The sequence below is a fragment of the Copadichromis virginalis genome, linkage group LG7, assembly GCF_057382275.1.
Source record: "Copadichromis virginalis isolate Kocher_CV1m ecotype Utaka linkage group LG7, C_Virginalis_male_GT1.1, whole genome shotgun sequence".
In the NCBI taxonomy this organism is placed as follows: domain Eukaryota; kingdom Metazoa; phylum Chordata; class Actinopteri; order Cichliformes; family Cichlidae; genus Copadichromis; species Copadichromis virginalis.
In genome coordinates this window covers 49,266,983-49,285,919 of record NC_140624.1, presented here as the reverse complement: position 1 = coordinate 49,285,919, position 18,937 = coordinate 49,266,983, and the positions used below count along the sequence as shown (strand labels likewise).

At 42.6% G+C, this 18,937-nt stretch overlaps 1 protein-coding gene across 9 annotated transcripts in view; it reads left to right on the top strand.

Moving 5' to 3' along the window:
- Positions 1–13,632, top strand: part of add1 (adducin 1 (alpha)) — a 29,617-nt gene extending 15,985 nt beyond the window's left edge. For 2 of the 9 annotated variants that reach the window (XM_085463893.1, XM_085463889.1), the window contains exons 9-18: positions 66–239; positions 324–674; positions 3,674–3,769; positions 3,877–3,969; positions 4,327–4,344; positions 5,335–5,421; positions 6,381–6,537; positions 7,271–7,624; positions 8,543–8,632; positions 11,391–13,632. In XM_085463893.1, coding sequence (XP_085320019.1) covers positions 66–239; positions 324–674; positions 3,674–3,769; positions 3,877–3,969; positions 4,327–4,344; positions 5,335–5,421; positions 6,381–6,537; positions 7,271–7,624; positions 8,543–8,632; positions 11,391–11,665 — 1,695 coding nt within the window. In that variant the 3' untranslated portion in view covers positions 11,666–13,632. Of the gene's footprint in view, positions 1–65; positions 240–323; positions 675–3,673; positions 3,770–3,876; positions 3,970–4,326; positions 4,345–5,334; positions 5,422–6,380; positions 6,538–7,270; positions 7,625–8,542; positions 8,633–9,444; positions 9,479–11,390 lie in introns of all 9 variants that reach the window. The other 7 variants (XM_085463894.1, XM_085463891.1, XM_085463890.1 and 4 more) reach the window with 7 other exon arrangements.
- The last annotated feature ends 5,305 nt before the right edge of the window (positions 13,633–18,937 follow it).

The following is an 18,937-nucleotide window of genomic DNA, read 5'->3' as shown; positions in this document are numbered from 1 at the left end:
TGTTTCTGGATTCTGGATCTTTCGATGGTTTGGTCTGTTTGTATACCCCCCTTAATATTTTGTAGGTACGAACACTGGCCAGCGCTGGAGGGCCAGATAATCTGGTGATGTTGGACCCTGGGAAATACAAGTCACGCCCACAGGTCCCTGAGCCAGCTGGTGACGGGTCCTCAACCCATCCCAAGTGGCAAGTCGGGGAGCAGGAGTTTGAAGCCCTCATGAGAATGCTCGACAACTTGGTAAGCACAAAGGGAGAGGGATGATTTAAGTTATATGCAAGACACATACATAGTCACACATTTTTTTGCTTTGTCTCCATCCAGGGCTACAGAACGGGCTATCCTTACCGCTGCCCAGCCTTGCGAGACAAAGGTAAAAAGTACAGTGATGTGGAGATGGCCTCCTCCGCCCACGGTGGTTACTCATATGGGGAGGACAGTGACTCAGGTGCTCGCTCCCCATTGAAACACAGCTTCCAGCGCGGCCAGCGCGACAAGACCCGCTGGCTAAATGCCAGCGGCCGCCCCGATGAGCCCTCTGAGGACGGGGCCGACGGCAGCAGCCCCAAGTCGAAGCCTAAGGTGTGGACGAACATAACACATGATCACGTCAAACCCTTGCTGCAGTCTCTCTCGTCCGGTGTCTGCGTGCCAAGCTGTATAACCAACTGCTTGGTCTGTGCCTACCTTATTGTTCATAGTATAGATTTTACAGCTACCTTGTTGGTGGTAACGGGTAGATGGTCGGCATCCTGAGGGTCTGAGTACAATGAAAATGAAAAGAATGTTGCAAGTTTTTCACGTTTTCTCACAGAACTGCTTGCCTGCTAAAATGCAAGTCGGTGCAATCTATCTTTTTACTGCTTTTCTTTCTTAGTGCTTAAATGCCCCAGTAATCCATCTTTCTACTGCAGTCTCTGTACTTCACAGCTTACCTCACAGCTGTGATTATGTCTTGACTATTTTTACTCTTATTCTGGTATCCTAATACTTCATGATGCCCGGCCAGCTGCCCACAGCATGCCCCACTGCATGTGTAGTAGTGAAATGCATTGTTGGTGTTGATGTTTTTCCCAGAGGAGCGAGCAGCAGGGGTGTGGCATGAGTCTGCAGGTAGGCAGGTGAATGTGGCACAAACAGGTGATGTTGCTCCTGACCACCGTATTGTTCACAATCCCTTAATACACAACTGTGCATCGTGACGTTTGTTGCTTAAAGAAGAGTGAGAAGATAATGAAGTAAAAAAAGAAATTAAGAAAAAAAGTTCTTTGAGTTTTGAGGCTTTATTCACCAAAAATCTTTAGGAATCTGTATAGACGTACTATAGAGTAAAGAAGGAAGGTGGCATGATGAGAGTATTTATTTTTCCAGGTTAAATATACTTTACACACACTGGATTATTCCAGATTTACTTCACTACAGAGTTATGCAGCCTGCTCCTTTTTTTAATTTTCCTCAAACACTTGCAACTGTTCCCAGTTGTGCATTTGTGCGTTTCCTCCTATTATTCATATTCTCTCTAATCTTCTGATTTCAGTTTTATTTCCAAAGTGGCTTTGAGCACCTCAAGGCCTGCATGAGTGGATCTGTTTGGGGCGGGGTTCAAAAAAAAAGAAAGAAAGAACTAAAACTTTTGAAATTTGACCTGACCCTTGAATTAATTATCTCCTGTTGGGAAAGTAGGAAATGTTGTGTGTGAGACTCTTTCTCAGTGAGTATATCGTGTTTACATGTTCATCTCATACTCAACCAACCCAATCCAGCTACTTCCATCAAGATTCCCTTCCTCATCTATCTTCTAGTTTGGCAGCTAACCAGCCAAGCTTGTAACAAACACAGGAATGAAGTCATGAGCTTATGCTTATACATGCCTAGTTTTCAAAGGTTGAATTAAAGCATTTTGCATGAAAGCTGAAGATTTGATTTCTGTATTCACCTGCTGCTCATTCAGTTTGGTGCGGAAATGGGTTTTCCCTGCAATCATGCTGAGCATTACCAGGTTTGCGTTACAACCATGGGTTGTTTCTTCACATTAAGAGGAACACATTATTTAGCAAGACACCTAACACTTTGATCCTCAGCTGGGTAAGATATTCTTAGTCTGTGGTGTTGTGACATTCGATTTCTTTGTCCCAACATGGGCGGGTGTCCTCGGGTGTATTTCTCTCTTATCTCTGTCGTCCTTGTTGTTGTGTATCAGCCTGGAAAATGACTTTGGTGATGCCAGCTCACCCCTCACTGCCACTCTCGCTTCGTAAGCCAGCCTCATCGTCTTAGTCACCCACTCAGCCACCCTGTCATGTCTCACTTCTCCCTCACAACTAACCACCCACCCAGCTCCTTATTCCCCTCCACGCCTTACCCTTTTTACCACTTTTTATTTCTCCATCCTGTGATGTTTTCAGTTCTTGTTTTTAAGTTAAAATAGCATATCAATGATGATGACAAATGAGGGTTTTTTGTTGATGAAAGAAGTTGGTTGTAGCACCAGTGATGCTGCTGTGGAGCACAGTGACAGTCTTGTGACCAAAAAATAACAAAGTCAGAAATTTAGGATGACTGCTGCTGTGACCTGGAACGCAGCGTGATGTGACTCACCGGTCAACACGTCACTTGTTATTTAAAAAAACAAATACAAACCCAAACACAACATGGAAGTAAAACCAAATGTTTCTTGGAATCCCAAAGAAGAAAATGAAGTTGAGTCATCCAAACAAAAACTTGTTTTTGTGACTGCATCGAAGAGGAGGATGCAGGGGGAAACAATGCAGCGGAGGGACCAAAGCGTATTAGATCAGTGTTATACAAGTGATTTGTAATGAACTTATAGCTGCTAGGTCTGCTTAAATCTGTGTATAGGCACCTTTAAACATTTTGTCATTTATTATCTCAAAGGCAGATGAGTTTATAATCACCTAAATAATGTTAAACACGGTGTTTGCTGTAAATCCTTTAATGTCAGCTCTGATTTCACATTTGCCTTCCAACAGCCTACTGTTCCTTGATCTAAGACATGGATGTCAGAATCATTACCCCTGTTGTTGTCGCCCCGCTGGGCGGTGTGAGCGCTCAAGTTTATAAATGTGATAACTAGAGAACGAGGCAAAGTAGGATTTTTGAAATTCATACCATAGGTGTATCTGCTAAGGGACCTTAACCTCAGGAGTCAAGGCTCAATTTTTCAGGCCAGTTCTGGCCCACAGGCCTTATTTTTTGACTCTTAAGTACTAACCTAAATGATCATTTCCAAACTGATTTAAGCTTCCCAGTCACATTTCATCTAGTATGAAATCTAGTAACGTCAGGTATGAAAATCTACCGCTTTATTGTATGTTTAGTCATTCTGTGGAAATGAAGCGTCAGTTAACATTCTGTATTACTGGGAAAATCCTATATAATACATTGATAAAGTAGCCTTGGATAGATTATGTTGGTTGTGGTGTAGAGGAGTCCCCTGAATTTAAAGTGGAAAAGGCGCCTCATCATCATTGGTTCACTTTTTTTTTTTTTTTTTTCCCCCCATTCAGACCAGTTTTGTCAGTTTCAGTTGAGCATGATTCTTGTTTTGTGAAGCCTGCATAGTATTGTCTGATTATATTTTTGTGCTTGGGTTTGTCATGTCATTTCATGTGTCTGGTTTTAGCTGGTTTTAACTCTTTATCTGGTGTTTACAGTGGACAAAGGAAGATGGGCTCCGCCAGGCTGCTGCAGTCAATCAGTTCATCCCACTGAACACCAACCCAAAGGAAGTCCTGGAAATGAGGAATAAGGTATCACAGCGTTCTCCTGTTTGCTTTAAGTGTTTCGTCCTTCTAGGAGCATATTTAACAGGATACTTTTATTGTCCTTTTTATGAGTTGAATATTTTTGTTTGTAGATCCGGGAGCAGAACCTGCAGGACATAAAGACAGCAGGGCCCCAGTCTCAGGTTCTGTGTGCCAGCACTGTGGTCGAACGCTCCTTTAACCAGGTCAGTGTGAGAACTGAGCACTGAAACACCTCACAGCTACAACTCTCCTGACCTGGAGATGAATGTGCACTGTTGAACTAGCTTGATTTGTGTCTGTTAGTGTCTTCTATTGAGGTTGGCTCAGTTAAAACAAAATCTACATTCTGTCCAGGTCAGGAGTTTCCCTCCTAAACCAAGAGGCTGCAATGTGTGAATATTGTGCATGAAGCTGTACTGGCCACTGTGAACTCTAACGAAAGACATGGTTGCTACTAAAATCAGATTTATGACAGAATAACTACGAAGAACAAAAATATGTCATCCGTTGTGTTTACCAGAGCATGGGTGACTTTAACTTTAATTATTCTTTGATCACAGAGAGTGTCAATCTGGCAGGTGAGTAGTAAGTGAGAGAGGCAACCTCATTCTCCTCTCCAAACCTGCCAGCTCAGGCTGTGTCCATATTCATACATTGTCTTTCCTTTGTTTTAATTTGCTTTTAATATTTATTTTGTTTGTAGCAGAGTAATGGTTGTTACCTTACACAACATTTGCAAGCTGGTCTCTTACAATGCTAAAATGATTTCCATGTTATAGTCAAATAATTGTTTTTTTTGTTTGTTTTGTTTTTTTTAAGTGCATGAGTGAGGGACAAAGCAAAGCAGTGGGAACATCCTAAAATGTTTCCCCCTGCCGTTTGTCTGCATGACTCGTCCTTCCTGTCCAGCGTTGGTTTTTAGCTAAGTTAATAGCTCTGGTAAAACAGAGCTCTTAATCGTTTTTGGATTAAGATAATAAAGCTATAGGGGGTAATTTAAAACGTTACCAGTGCATAACTGCTGATTAACTGCTGTTTTGCACTGTGTAGCACCCCCTTGTGTGGAGAGTTTGCCTTTACAGTGCATGTTTCTGGCTCTTTGTTCAGTCACTGCAAGCCTTTTCATAACCCTATGACTATTTGCGGAACCATCTCTCTTTGCATGTATTTCCAATATATGTTTGTATGGAATGGTGTGAATGCAGAGGTGGAAAGTCATTAAACGCAACGATAACTGAAGTAGTTCATAGTAAATGAATACAACAATGTTGGGTTATTTTAAATCAGTTTATGCTCTTTGGGCCTCCTTTTTAAAGCTATGCCCACCAGAGTTGACTTTGTGAGATCATGTATTTGAACACCTTTAAACACAACACAATACTATACAACTTAACTTTTGTACTGAAATGAGATATAATCATAGTCTTTCCCCCTTTGTGCTTGTGTGTGTGAAAGGTTTGTGAATATTTGCGCACCTTCGTGGCTGCTTGGACCAGTGTTAATCTGAATGTTCTAGTGTTAGAGCTGGGTTTTGCCTCTCCCCCCCCTCACTGGGTTTACTATTGCAGGACGCCCCTCTGTCTGACTGTACAGACACTATTGATGGCCTTGATGTGTCCGAGGGCTCCTATAGTCCTGCTAAATCTATTAGAAAGGTACTCACTGCTCCAATCACTTTTTTCACACCATTATTCGACCTGTGAGACAGCAGATAGGCAGATATCTGGAACTAATGAGTGATAGTTTAGTGAGAGATTACAGGGGTTTTTGAACGTTGTGACTGGTTTTCTTCAACTGACAATTTTGTTGTTGGTAAGGATACTTCATGTTCAGTACACTCTGCTGACTCTGTCTGAAGGATGGATATTTTTTCAGACTTTTGTTTTTAACCCAAGAGGAGCAGTGAAAAGTGCTTAGATCCAGTAACATTGTGAATTTTACTGCATGTATAACAAATTGTGTGATATATAAACAACTGACTTACAGTAATATTCATCTCAAGTTGTGTATTGTAGTGGTCTGTGCTGTGAATTCCCCACACCCCCTATATGACACAGCTATCTTAACTCATGCACATACATCCTCTGTGTAAGCAAATGGCACATACTTACAATGGGTGGGCGGGCTATGTGTGCAAGGCCCAGAAATGCTTTTATGTGAAATAAAAGGTTATTGTGAGTGCACAAAGGTTATGAATATTTGCTTTGTAACTATTCTGTTACGCTGTTGGCTTGGACTGCTTGAACTGGACTCTTCAGTGCTTTGCTATATCAAAGCTAATTAAGTCTTAAAAGAATACCAAAGGTTTCTCTTTTCTTATGTGTTTTGTTTTGGGTTTTTCCCTTTTTTGTGCAGTTTTTAATGAGGAAACTTCCTAACTTTTACTTCTGCCTTACATTTATGAATTCATGGCTGATGATGCTAATATTGTGTTTCTGCCTGCATCTTATCTAATATTCACACTTCAGACTACATTTTGTTTGTAAAGAACAACTACAGAAATACAGAAATTTCTACATATAAAATGCCATTTATAGCTTACAGTACGTGGATTTTATTTTTTTGATCTGCTGATTGTGCTTTCCCTTCTCCTCCCCTTCTCTGTGTTCTGAAGGGTGAACTGGTGACTGCATCCAAGGCAATCATCGAAAAGGAGTATCAGCCCAAGGTTATCGTCAGCAAGCAGGGGCCCAACCCCTTCACCAAACTCACCGACCAGGAGCTGGAGGAGTACCGCAGGGAGGTGGAGCTTAAACAGAAAGGAGGTGAAGGTGAAGAGCAAAGCAACATTGCAACTTTTTAAAATGATTTCACCTATAAGTTTAGTCTTAAAGTAACATAAACGTGTATTGGAAGTTTGCTTTACCTGTTTGTATCTAAACATTCAATTATAAACTGTATATCAAAGATGGCTGCAATCACCATGTCATTACCCATCAGTTTGTGGGCTGGAGTTTAGTATTTTGGCCGTTGCTAATTATTTTGAATTTCACCCGCAATGTCATTCTCATTATACAGGTACAGTAAAATTGAGACTGGCGTCACTCATATGTCCATCAAAAAGTAAATAAATAAATAAATGGACAATAAATGGAGATCTCAGGGGGAAAACGTTAAAGAGTTGAGAAATGTGTTTTCTTAGCGATAAAATCAGACTTGATAACAACGCATAACTATGCGTCTTAAGGAGGGGAAAGAAACAGCATTTCACAGCTCCCTTCTTCTATAGTCCCACTTACTTGACCTTCCTCAAGAGATTTGTTATAATTGGGGCAAATCAATAATTTTCCTATTTGTGGTTTACAGAGTAAATAACGTCACAGAAAATATCTGAGCTTTCATGACCTCATAAACATGATTGGGGGAAAAAATGTAAACAATAAGACTTGAAGTACGTTTAAAATCAGCTTATTATTAAAATAAATCCTACAGAATAAACTTCATACTTGCCATACTGTGATGTTATCTCTCCACACACACACCCACATTCACACGGATTCACAGTGCAGGGTCGATCCATGAGTAGGGGGGGATCAGCCTCTGCTGTACCCAGCCCGGCGCCTCAAACGGCACAGATGGGTCAAGCCTCATCATCTCCACCGTCTGCAGCTGACTCTTCCAGCTTAGAGAAAGCCCAGCCTACAGCTGCCACACCAGCCTCTGAGCACGGCTCCTCTTCTGTCGGCGGAGCTGAGCCATCGCAGAGTGGAGCAGACTCTGCAGGAACAGTGGCAGACGATGTTTTTTCGACTGCAGATGAGGTTTTTTCAGCCCCAGATTCTCCACATAGGGACTTCCACTGTGCTGTGCTGCGAGCCCTCAGCAAGGAGCCCTCGGTGGTAGATGCAGCTAAGGCAGGTCAGGCTCCATGTACACCAGATAAAGTGGAGTTTTGCCTAAACTCTGGCCTTCCACTTCCCACCTCCCCTGCTCAGCCCTGGGACACTGGGAATCCCCCGCCTGCTGTGTTCTCTCCTTCTTCTGAGGGTTTGGAGTCTGCTGCAAGTGTTTTACCATGTGCAAGCACCCTCCATACCCACACTCTAATCTCTGAAGCCTTTGCTTGATTATTTTTTTTCCCCATAAATCCCCTGTCTCTGATGTTTTGTCGAAGGCAGATCATATACCTTTCTGCAGTTTGATTGGACGAGGGGCTGAGGAGATAGGATGCTTAGAGTAAAGTTCATTTTTAACATTCAAACCTTCTGGCTCTATTTTTTTTTTCTTCTTCTTTCAGGGTTCTCACTCCTCAAATGCAAAAAATGTTATTTAGTTTTATTTATGTATTAATTTTTGCTCTGTAGAATTAACTCTTGATGAAGCTGCATCTGAGCTCAATCATCCAATCAGAGTATCCCCTGTGTGGAGAACAATGGTCATTCTCTTCCTGCTAACTTGTCTTGGATACATCTCTGGTGGTGTCGGCTCTCCCTTCTGCGCATCTGACTAATTTCCATCAAACCTTGATTTGAATCAGGTTCTGGGGATGTTTTTAAGGTTGATTTAGTGGTGTCTGTATCAGTAGGTTTGCAGTGCTTTCTTGATTAAAGCTTACAACTTTTGTTTATTTTGTTTAGTTTTTGTGTGTGTGTTATCTCCCCTCTCCTTTTGTGTTGCATTATGTGGGTGTTGGCACAGAATGACTCATTGACATAAAAATGTGGCTTTTAACTGTATATTTAGGCAAAAAAACCAAAACAATGATAACTACTGATAACCTTATAATCTGATGTAATGGCTATTTAATTGTTTAATGTCTACTCGCCTTTCTTCCAGATCCAGGGCAGCTTGTAGAGTCTGAGAACGAGCCCAAAGACCCCAAACCCACATCCACACCACCCAGCACCCCAATCAGAGCAGAGGAAGGTAAGTTAGCCTGCCATACTTGGCTCACTTATTTCCTACCTGGTTCAGCATGGGTTTCTCCAGTTCTGTGGCTGGAAGGTTTGGGTGTTTCTAGGGTCTACAGCGGGAATGCAGAGGCTCCTGCCTATCCACCTGCTTGTCTGTCTCTTGAGTTTGTTGTTGCTGTGGTCTTTAATAATACTACTATAAGTGTTGTGCTTTAATTTCTGTAATAACAGGCCAAGAGGTTTTGTTTATTTCATAAGAAATATTTTTAGGGCTGATAATCTGCCGAAAGCTCAGTTTGGAAATGCTGATAATAAAAAGAGCCTGTTTATCAGCTTTTGATGGACCATAGGACAGACTCATTTATTTTCTTCCTCTTGGTCTTTATTACTATTGGATTACACCCATGTCAGTGGTATCATTCCTAATGATACTGGAACTGACCTCTAAAAACAGGAAGTTATTTTTTACATTGAGCAATCTCAGTTGAAGTCATCTTAAGGGGTAAACGGGTATCTAGCTTTGATTGCAGGTGTAATCTAATACCAGAAATGTTGTTGCATAACATGTGTCTCTCTGTACAGTATCTCCTGTTCCCCCTTCACTTCCATTCTCCATCTACTTGGGGTCTATGAAGAATGGTTCCCAACCATTCTTTATTTTTGTTAATCTTCTGATATATATAAATATTTTATATATTTTTTTATCTTCATTTTACATTTTTGATTTTCCTTTTTTAATTTAACACAGTGCCTGTGGTTTGATCTGCATAGACATTTGTTTCTACTTGTGCTTTTTTCTTTTTTTGTGGCTGCGATTACAATCAGGAGATGGAAATTCAAAAGAGTACCTGTTACCATAGTAAGTATGTACTGTTCCACCTCCTCCACACCTTCATAATTAACCCGTCACCCTCCCACGCCTGTGTGTGAGCATCGACCCTGTTTTTTTCCCCCCCTTTCCCGCTCTTTGCATGGCTTCAGTAGCAGAGCAGTGTTCTGTGATCTAAACTAACCCCTTTTTGTCGGGGTGTGTGACTGATCAGACAGTTTAGACTCCTCTGAATCTCTTTCTCAGGGGTTGATGGGTTATTTCAGAGCTCCTCACTCATAATTAGTGTTTCAAGTTCATGCCAAGAAAAAAAATGAATGAATGAAAAAAGACTGACATTCACAAAACAAATTGCAAGATCCTTAACTCTAGTGGAGTAAGTGGAGGATGTTCCTGAAGTAAACCTCACACCGTACTTTCACTGTGTCACATTAACCTCTTTTCTTCCTGTCGACTATTCGCTATCAAACCTCTCTTGCACATTAGCACATTTCTGTAACTGTTATATGACACTGTATGTTTCTGTTCTGGGGAAAAAAAACTCAGGTAATGTTTTGAAAATATCTTTTGAATGTCGTTTGTCTTCCAGACGAGTCCTTTACCAGGTACACGAGTGCTTTATTTCTCTTGTGGCTTTCTGAGCGAACTTGCTGTTGGTTTAGCTGGTTGAAGCCAAAAGCTTGGCTGTGTGGCGGTGCTTGGTCTCCATTTTTATCTGTCTGTGTTGTTCGGCCTTATCTGTATACTGACAGACATGAAGATATGCGAAAACTGAAATGCGCTGCTGTTTTCTCGAGTCTTGTTTTGCAGTAGTCACTGTTGCATGCAAACGGTTTTTAAAAAATAATGAAAATCCAGTGCGAGCTTGCAGCAATACTTTTAGGATGCTGTTTGTGCCACTGACCCTTGAAACAGAACATCTATGATGCAGCACTTTTTTTCTTTTCTTATCTTATCTTATCTTTTTTCTTTTTTTGCTGGGAGTGTTTTTTTTTTTTTTTTTTTTTTTTGTTTGGTTTTTTAAAAGACGAGAATTAGTTCAGGTCACTAGAAAAACTTTCCAACGTCAGTACTGACTTGGAGTTTTAAGGCACTCTCATAAACAAGCTTCCCATTGGCAAAATAACCCCTCACATCATGATGACTATATGGACAAGTTTAGTATTTAGAAATTAAACGGGATCTTTGCCAACAAGTATGCAAACATCTTATTCCCTTCCCAGCAGCTTGATTAATACTGTACATACTGGTGGCTCCTGTTGATGCTTACTACTTTTTGAGAGCTGATGCAGTGTTGAATTAATTCCCTTCCCCTGAAAAATACACTAAAATACACTTTTAAAAAAAAAGGGGAAAAAAAAGAATCTTTGCGTTGTGGATGTTTCTCTGATTTGTGCGTGCTCTGTTGTATTTCATTTTGTTTTGTTTGTACACAGGGTACAAATGAACAAGGGAACTGCCCTCATTAAGATTTCCCTGTTTAAATGAAGGTAAAAGAAAGAATGCAGAGTGCTCGCTCAGGCCTGTCAAAGTGATGGAAATGAAAGGAAACAGGGAGAAGAATTCCCAATGAGAGCGGTGTTCAGTGCATCTTGGTTGAGGTTTTGCTCTGTAAAAAGCTACAAAGTTGAAGTAGTGGATTATTAGTTGTTTTTTTTTTCTTTCTTTAAATGTAGTGTGAGTATTGCCTGCGCAAGTGTTAGACTTGTGGTCACTGAAGCTTTCTTAGACTAAAGCACCTTAAGTCAGTAGTGTTTGGGATGGTTTTATTATGTCACATAAATAAATGACTGTGTGGACTGCAGAGAAAGGTGGATGCATCTAAAATAGAAAATCGCATGGATTTTGCAGCTTACCCAGTTGTAGTAACGCCGCTCAGCAGTGCAGCTCCATTAGTTTGTCCCCTGAGTCCACTAACTCTCTCCATCTGCCCCTCCACCAGAGTCCTTGCCAGAACAAACCTTTAAGGATGAGAGTGACGCAGCCACCCTGAGACAGACCCTTCCAGATTTAACACCCGATGACCCTTCAGATGCTCCAGCGCTTCCTGCCGAAGACTCCACCCCCGCCACTGCCGACACAGCCGAGGGGGAGGAAGCCGCTGACGCCGGCGACCAGGAGGGTGACGAGTCTCCCAGCAAGTCCCCCTCCAAAAAGAAAAAGAAGTTTCGCACTCCTTCCTTCCTGAAGAAAAACAAAAAAAAGTCTGAGTCCTAGATTGAAGAATGTTGGATCGGTCCTCACTGCTGGCTCCTGTCTCTTTTTCTTTCTTTCTTCTTTTTTTTGTCTCTGCTTTTTGTCTGATATCATTACACCGTCAAGTTTCAAGCAGGCCACAGTTACACGCCATTACTTTTTAAAAAATATATATAATTTGCCGCTGGCTTATTAACCTATTTTCCCTTGTGTGTGCCAATTTTGTATACAATGTAAAAAATGAAATGCATAAGGTTTTTAATTAGTAGCAGCTTTTAGTTGCGAGTGAGTGTTGCATTTTGTCTCGTCCACTTCATCTGGCCTTTTATGCATGGCTCTTACTACAGGCCCACATAAGTAATGTGAGGTTATTTTATTTTATTTTTTTAGATTACTACTAAACCACTGTAACCACTAGAATGTATTGGGATTGTATCGAAATATATAAGTGTCTTTCAGCAAAAGCAAAACAAGAAAACATTGAATGCAGACAGAGAAGCTCATACCCTCTCATTTGACTGGTTTGAAACTCTGACAGCGGGAACTACAACTTGCACAGCACTAATTGCATCCCTGAAGCCGTGCATCCATGTAATTACATGTTGGCAGAGGAAGAGAGCGACACTTCAGTAGAGGACGTGCTCGTGGGAAAAAAAAAAGTCCATATTTTTTATTTTTAAATTTAAACCAATCAGTGCATTCGATATTAAACACACCTGGATGTTGGTTTTGCTTCTGTTTTTAAACACTCTAAATACCCACCTGGTTAGGTAGTTGTAAAGTGCTTTCTATCGATTTTGATTTCTACTGATTTGTATTTTTATTTTATTTTTTTTAAGTGGAATTTTATTCTAATATTTCACAGACAAGCACCATTAAAATATCCATCTGAGGTGCTTGCAAACCTGCAGATGGTGTTTTTACTGAAGCTTTAGTGTGAGTATAGTTCACAGCGGCGTGTGAGTCAGGAAATGTGGGCAGGCATTGCGCTTAATGATTATTCTAAGGGTTGATGTAATGTATTTGCTACTGGCTTTAAGACATAAGTATGAAGGAATGTGTAAAAAAAAAAAATCTCAGTTTGTGGTTCCCATATTTTTTCTTCCCAAGCTTGGCTTTAATTTTTAGTTTGGTTTTCTTTTTTTTTTTCTTTTTGCATTTACCTCTGTTTACAGTCTCAATACTACATAATGTGTATAATTCCAAACTTTATTCTGCATAAACTGTCTTATTTCACTCCCTGAATAGATTGAGCCATGATTACTTCCTGTGAGCACACTGTGAGCCTCCCTCTTTTTCTTTCTTTCCTTTTTTTAATGAACTCAGACAACACTTTGAAATAGTCGGTTATAGATGCAGTTGTTACAGAACTTATAAATGGCTGTTATAAAGCATGTCTGGACCTCTTCGTGTGAAACGTCACGCTGCTCAAACCTACTTTGTCCCTGAATACCTTCACCTGTTTCCAGTTGCACAAAACAAAAAGTTCACTGGAGAAGCGCTTCCGTTCTTGTCAACCTGATGTAATCTGAAGATTGAAAATGAGTTGCGCTTGAGGTTGCAGGGCATTAATATCAAGGCCTATTCCATGCTTTGCTCGACTTGTTTCTCCATCTTGTTTTAACCCACGAGGAGCCAAAAGGCATCGCAGGTGCTTTACTTACACTGCTGAACGTATAAGCTGAGAACTCCTGAAGGACTGCATGACAAGAGTGCATCACTATAACTACCCCCTTTAGATATGGCACACTAATTTTAGTGTCCTGATAACAACAAAGCCCCCTGTAGTCCTTTGAGTGTACCATATTCTTTTTTTTGTTTTGTTTTTATAAATTGCTTAATTTTGCTGATTTGTATCCTCAGTCTGAACTGCTTATAGTTTAAATATCTCATCATCATAACATCCACACACTTAACACTTCACTGCTTATTTGTCATGGTTATTTGCCTCCTTTCTACAACCATGAATAAAAATACTACAATTAAAATCACTTTTGTGTTATAGTGGTCATTTACAGGGAATTTCATGGTAGATGATGTAGAAGTCTCCTGCAAGGAACTCGACAACCCTTTTTTAAGTATGCAGTAATAAACTGGGTTTGTCAAGATAAGTCAGAAGAAATATAGTTTCTCTTTCGCCGCCATCCATTTAAGACTTTCTCATAGTATTTTCTTTGAAGTGGTCTCCAGCAGTAGTCCAAACTTTTTAGATGTAGTGTTAGTTTTCTGAAAGCCTGCTGAGAGAGGTCATGTTAAGACAGGCACTATTGCTTGTTTATGTTTCCTCTCTCCAGTTTGCTGAAACAGCCGATCTGTCTCTGACCGTGGTGCTGAAGTTGCATTTAAGAATTAGAATTTTACTAAATTCTCGCTCTGTTCTTAAACTCCTTCTTTTGTAGATGTGCCATAAACGCACCATAAAAACACACCATTTGTTATAGTTCCCACTGCAGGAGGTGTCTTTTAGGACCTCATTTTGGCAGAATGACACATGTAGAGACAAACGGCCAAAGTTCACAGAGTGAAAACACTACCAGCCTCACTATTGCAGCTAGCGATCATAACCAATTTCGCCTATCACCAAGAGAAGATAATCTTCCGTCTCTTTACAGGTGAGTTGAAGGACAGGGCAAAGCTTCATAACCACACCTCCAGAAGAAACACTTGTGTTATTGGAGGAAGTATGGCCTGATTTATCCAGTGAATGATGGTCTTTCACAACATCGTGGCAACCGCTAGGTACTGTCCACTGTTTGCCTTTTAAGCACTTTAGATGCTTTTATGGTTTTAAAACCTTAATCTTAATCTGATTGAAGTAACTATCAAAGCTGAATACTAATAATTATTGCCATACTCTTTTTTTTTTTTTCTTTTTTCTAAATGACATCAGAAACAGCAGTATGCGACATTACGTGATGGCAGAGCTTCAGTTCATCCTTTGTCATTTTTTTTTTTTTTTTTTAAATAAATAGGACAGGGGGAATGAATGAGAGAAAGAGGGGGAGAGAAAGAAAGAAAACCAAAGGGGAGAAGAGACGGTGAGAAGGGGGGGGAAGAGAGAGAGAAAAAAAAAAGAACTCCTGGGTCACCTGTATGGAGAAAAACAAAAAAAACAAACAGAGGAGACAGCAAACAACAAAGAGCAACATAATAATAGAGAAAACAAAGCACCATCACAATAAACTAGCTAGTCATAGATATCAGTATTTACTAAATAATAAACGATATTGTGCAGCACGCAAGATAGACAGCGCACAGTGTGCTTTGAGGCAGCAGCCAAGAAAGCTTTAGTCCGCGTCTGTGAATACCCATGTGTGCATACCTGTGTGGATCAGCATGCTTGCATTCCAAAGGTTTCTCCATGTAATGATCTGCTAGGGAGTGTGGGGGGGCCACAGCCCCGTCCTCCAGGGTGTGAAGTGGGTATGGAGGAGATCAAAACTCCAGACATCCAGAGGCCCCCAGAACACAAGGGACCATGGAAGACCAACAGAGGGGCAGCCGCGCCACTGTTCCAGTAAGAGCTGAGGAGAGTCCCAGATGAGGGCTCGCCCAGCAGCCGCGGAGCAGAAGTCAGGGGGAGTTGCAGTGACACGCCCGTGAGCTCCGCCGGCCCCCAGCTGTGCCTGAGTGACCGAGCCCCAGGCCGAGAGGCCGGGGGCACCCCACCTCCAAAGGGGCCCGAGCGAGCCCCAGGCCCCAGGCCCCGACAAGCGGCCGCCAAGGAGTGAGCCGGTGTGTACCCGGACGCCCACCCCCAGACACAAAGAACCACCAACACACCGACACCTGAGGGAGTCCGCCACCGGCAGGGGAAGTGGTGGTGGGTGGAGATAGGCCTCCAAACCTTGGAGGGCCTGAGGTGTCCCCAGAGAGGTGGCGTCTGATACCCAACCTGACATATAGACACAGACATACGGGCACACACAGACACAAACATCCATTCCCACCCTCATGCTCTCATATGCACTCACTCCACACTCAACCAACGTGGAGACAGACATAAAGAGACGCTGTACACACAATCACACTCCCCAAGCGTACTCTACAAACCGGGTCTAGGTACCCTTGCCCCTGGAGGGGGGAATTGCACCCAGACCCAGGTGGTGTTACCCTTTTCCCTGCGGTGGGGAGAGGCAGACCACCCCGACTCCGCAGCAGCAGGGAGGCCCCACACCCCAGACCGCAGTCGGACGGCCAACTCCTCCTACTAGCCCTCCCGCTCCAGCAGGCCGCAGAGAATGGGGGTGGGAGAAGACTCCAAACCTCCCTCCACCCGCTCATTGTAGTGTTGATGCATATGTGTTCTAAGGTGCAATTAAAACCCAGGAGAGCATGGAGCTACCTGCCAGAGAGCAGCAGGTAAGCGCATGGTCCCTCCTGCTAGCCCTCAATGACTAAGTGTATTTAAAATTGAGAGGTGGGCAACGACGTCAGGGGTGAGGTATACACCCTGATGGTAATTTGGACTCCGTGATTGTGCCCACCCCCAAGATCCTATATGTATGTGTAATGAGAGTGTGAATAATGTGAATGTCTAAGTTGTGGGATAAAATTGAGGCAGAGGCAGCCAGAAGGGGACAGGGGGGGGGGGGGGGGGTAGCCTCCTCTGCACCCTGGTGACATACCCCCACTCCAAGGCCTTGCATGTGTGGGTGGTTGTGGAGGAGCGGGAAGAGGGAGGCAGCTGGAGATGGGGAGGGAAGGAAGGGAGGGGCAGGTAACCCCTCCCTGGGGCCAGCTCCCCCGCTGACCCCAGTAGGCACTCTCACCCTTCGCGACCCGCCAGGGAAGGGGGGCCCAGGCCCATCAGACCGGGGCCCAGTGCAGTAGCGCCCTCCGGCTCCACAGAGCCCTGGACAGTCCACCCAACCCCACCACAGAGAAAACTGCACCCACCCCACCATCCACACATCTTCCAGACTACATAAGACGGTAAACGCCCAGGCTGAGATCTTCCTCCACCTCTCCTGTATCTCCTCCTCCTGCAGAGAGTTCCTGAAGAGAAGAAAGCTCCTGCAAGATGTGACCATCCCCCCCACCAGTTGAAGAGCCCCCCAGGCGGCTCGACGCACCGGCGGCACCCTGCTCCAGGGCCGGGCCCCCATGCACCCACCCGCCCACAACCCCGGCAACACACCAACCAGGACCCAAGCCCCCGAGGCCCGGCCCGGGCCCCAGCCCAGAGACGGAGCGCCCCCAGAACCTCACGCCCATCCCGGACCCACCCAGGGGCAGCCAGGTTGCCAGGTCAGTAACCCACGTCCGTCAGCACAGACCCTCCCCTAGCCCCGCTGCACGCAGCCGCGAGGAAACAGTCACCTGAGAGCCAACAGAGCCCCCAACCGGACGTGACCGCTACCCCGGGTTGAGCTCCCCAAGGAAGATGCCTCCGGGGAACCCCCCGACGCCCTAAGCCTGTCCCTACCCCCTCACCAATCACAACAGTGAAGGCGGGACCAAACTATGACCCCCCACCCCCACTAGGTGATGGAGCTGATAAAAGGGGCCCAGAGCAATTGATCTAATGTGGTGGCAGAGGCTGTGTCAAGACTAATGTAATCTAATAGATAATTTCTATATTGGTTAGAATTAAGATTATTTTTATTTTTCCAGTTCATGAGGACTGTTTTCTTGGCTATGCATAGGGCAGTGAAGATCATATGGGCTATATTCTTTTCTGAAGTGACATTATCTAAGCTGCCCAACAAACACACTAAGGGGGAAGTTGGAATGTTACATTTCAGACACTTTGATAAGTCTTCACATATCTCGCGCCAAAACTTTTGCACTGGTGGACAGAACCAAAGAGCGTGGATGTAATTGTCTGGTGTATTGCCTTGACAGTGTGAGCAGTTGTTGGAAGATGTAAAGCCCATCTTGAACATCCGATGACCTGTATAGTGCACTCTATGAAGTATTTTGTATTGTATTAATTGCAGACTGGGATTTTTAATTAATTTAAAAGTTTTTAAGCAAATCTGAGACCAGAAGTTTTGGTCTAGGTTGACTGATAAATCTGCTTCCCACTTTGCAGTAGGAAGGGATATTGATTCATCTAATTTAGAAAGTGTTCTGTATATTTTAGATAATAATTTGGGGGATTTAAGAGTAAGAAAATGTGCCGCACTTAGTGGTGTTTGTAATTCAACTTGACTGAGGTTAAATTTCTTTTTTACTATGGATTTAATTTGTTGATATTCTAAAAACCTTGTCTTGTTGATCCCATATTGTTCAACTAGTCTGTCAAATGGAATAAATTCTGTTCCCTCTAATATATGTTCTAAGTATTTAATTCCTTTACAACTCCATTCTGGGAAATTAATCATATTATTGTTTTGTAATATGTCAGGGTTATTCCAGATAGGTGTACGTTTGCATGGGATTAATGAAGACTCCGTTATTTTTAGAAACTCCCACCATGCTGTTAGAGAAAAGCTGATGTTGATACTTTTAAAGCATTCATGTCTTTTGATGTTTGAGCTAATAAATGGTAGGTCTGAAATCTCTAGATCCTTGCATAGTGCCTGTTCAACATCTAGCCAGGGCTCAACTAAGAAGGTATGTTTTAACCATTCTGAGATGAACTGAAGCCTGTTGGCTAAGAAGTATTGGTGAAAATTAGGCAGATCTAATCCTCCTCTATCCTTGGTTCTTTGTAGCGTTTTTAAGTCTGAACTGCTTATAGTTTAAATATCTTATCATCATAACATCCACACACTTAACACTTCACTGCTTATTTGTCATGGTTATTTGCCTCCTTTCTACAACCATGAATAAAAATACTACAATTAAAATCACTTTTGTGTTATAGTGGTCATTTACAGGGAATTTCATGGTAGATGATGTAGAAGTCTCCTGCAAGGAACTCGACAACCCTTTTTTAAGTATGCAGTAATAAACTGGGTTTGTCAAGATAAGTCAGAAGAAATATAGTTTCTCTTTCGCCGCCATCCATTTAAGACTTTCTCATAGTATTTTCTTTGAAGTGGTCTCCAGCAGTAGTCCAAACTTTTTAGATGTAGTGTTAGTTTTCTGAAAGCCTGCTGAGAGAGGTCATGTTAAGACAGGCACTATTGCTTGTTTATGTTTCCTCTCTCCAGTTTGCTGAAACAGCCGATCTGTCTCTGACCGTGGTGCTGAAGTTGCATTTAAGAATTAGAATTTTACTAAATTCTCGCTCTGTTCTTAAACTCCTTCTTTTGTAGATGTGCCATAAACGCACCATAAAAACACACCATTTGTTATAGTTCCCACTGCAGGAGGTGTCTTTTAGGACCTCATTTTGGCAGA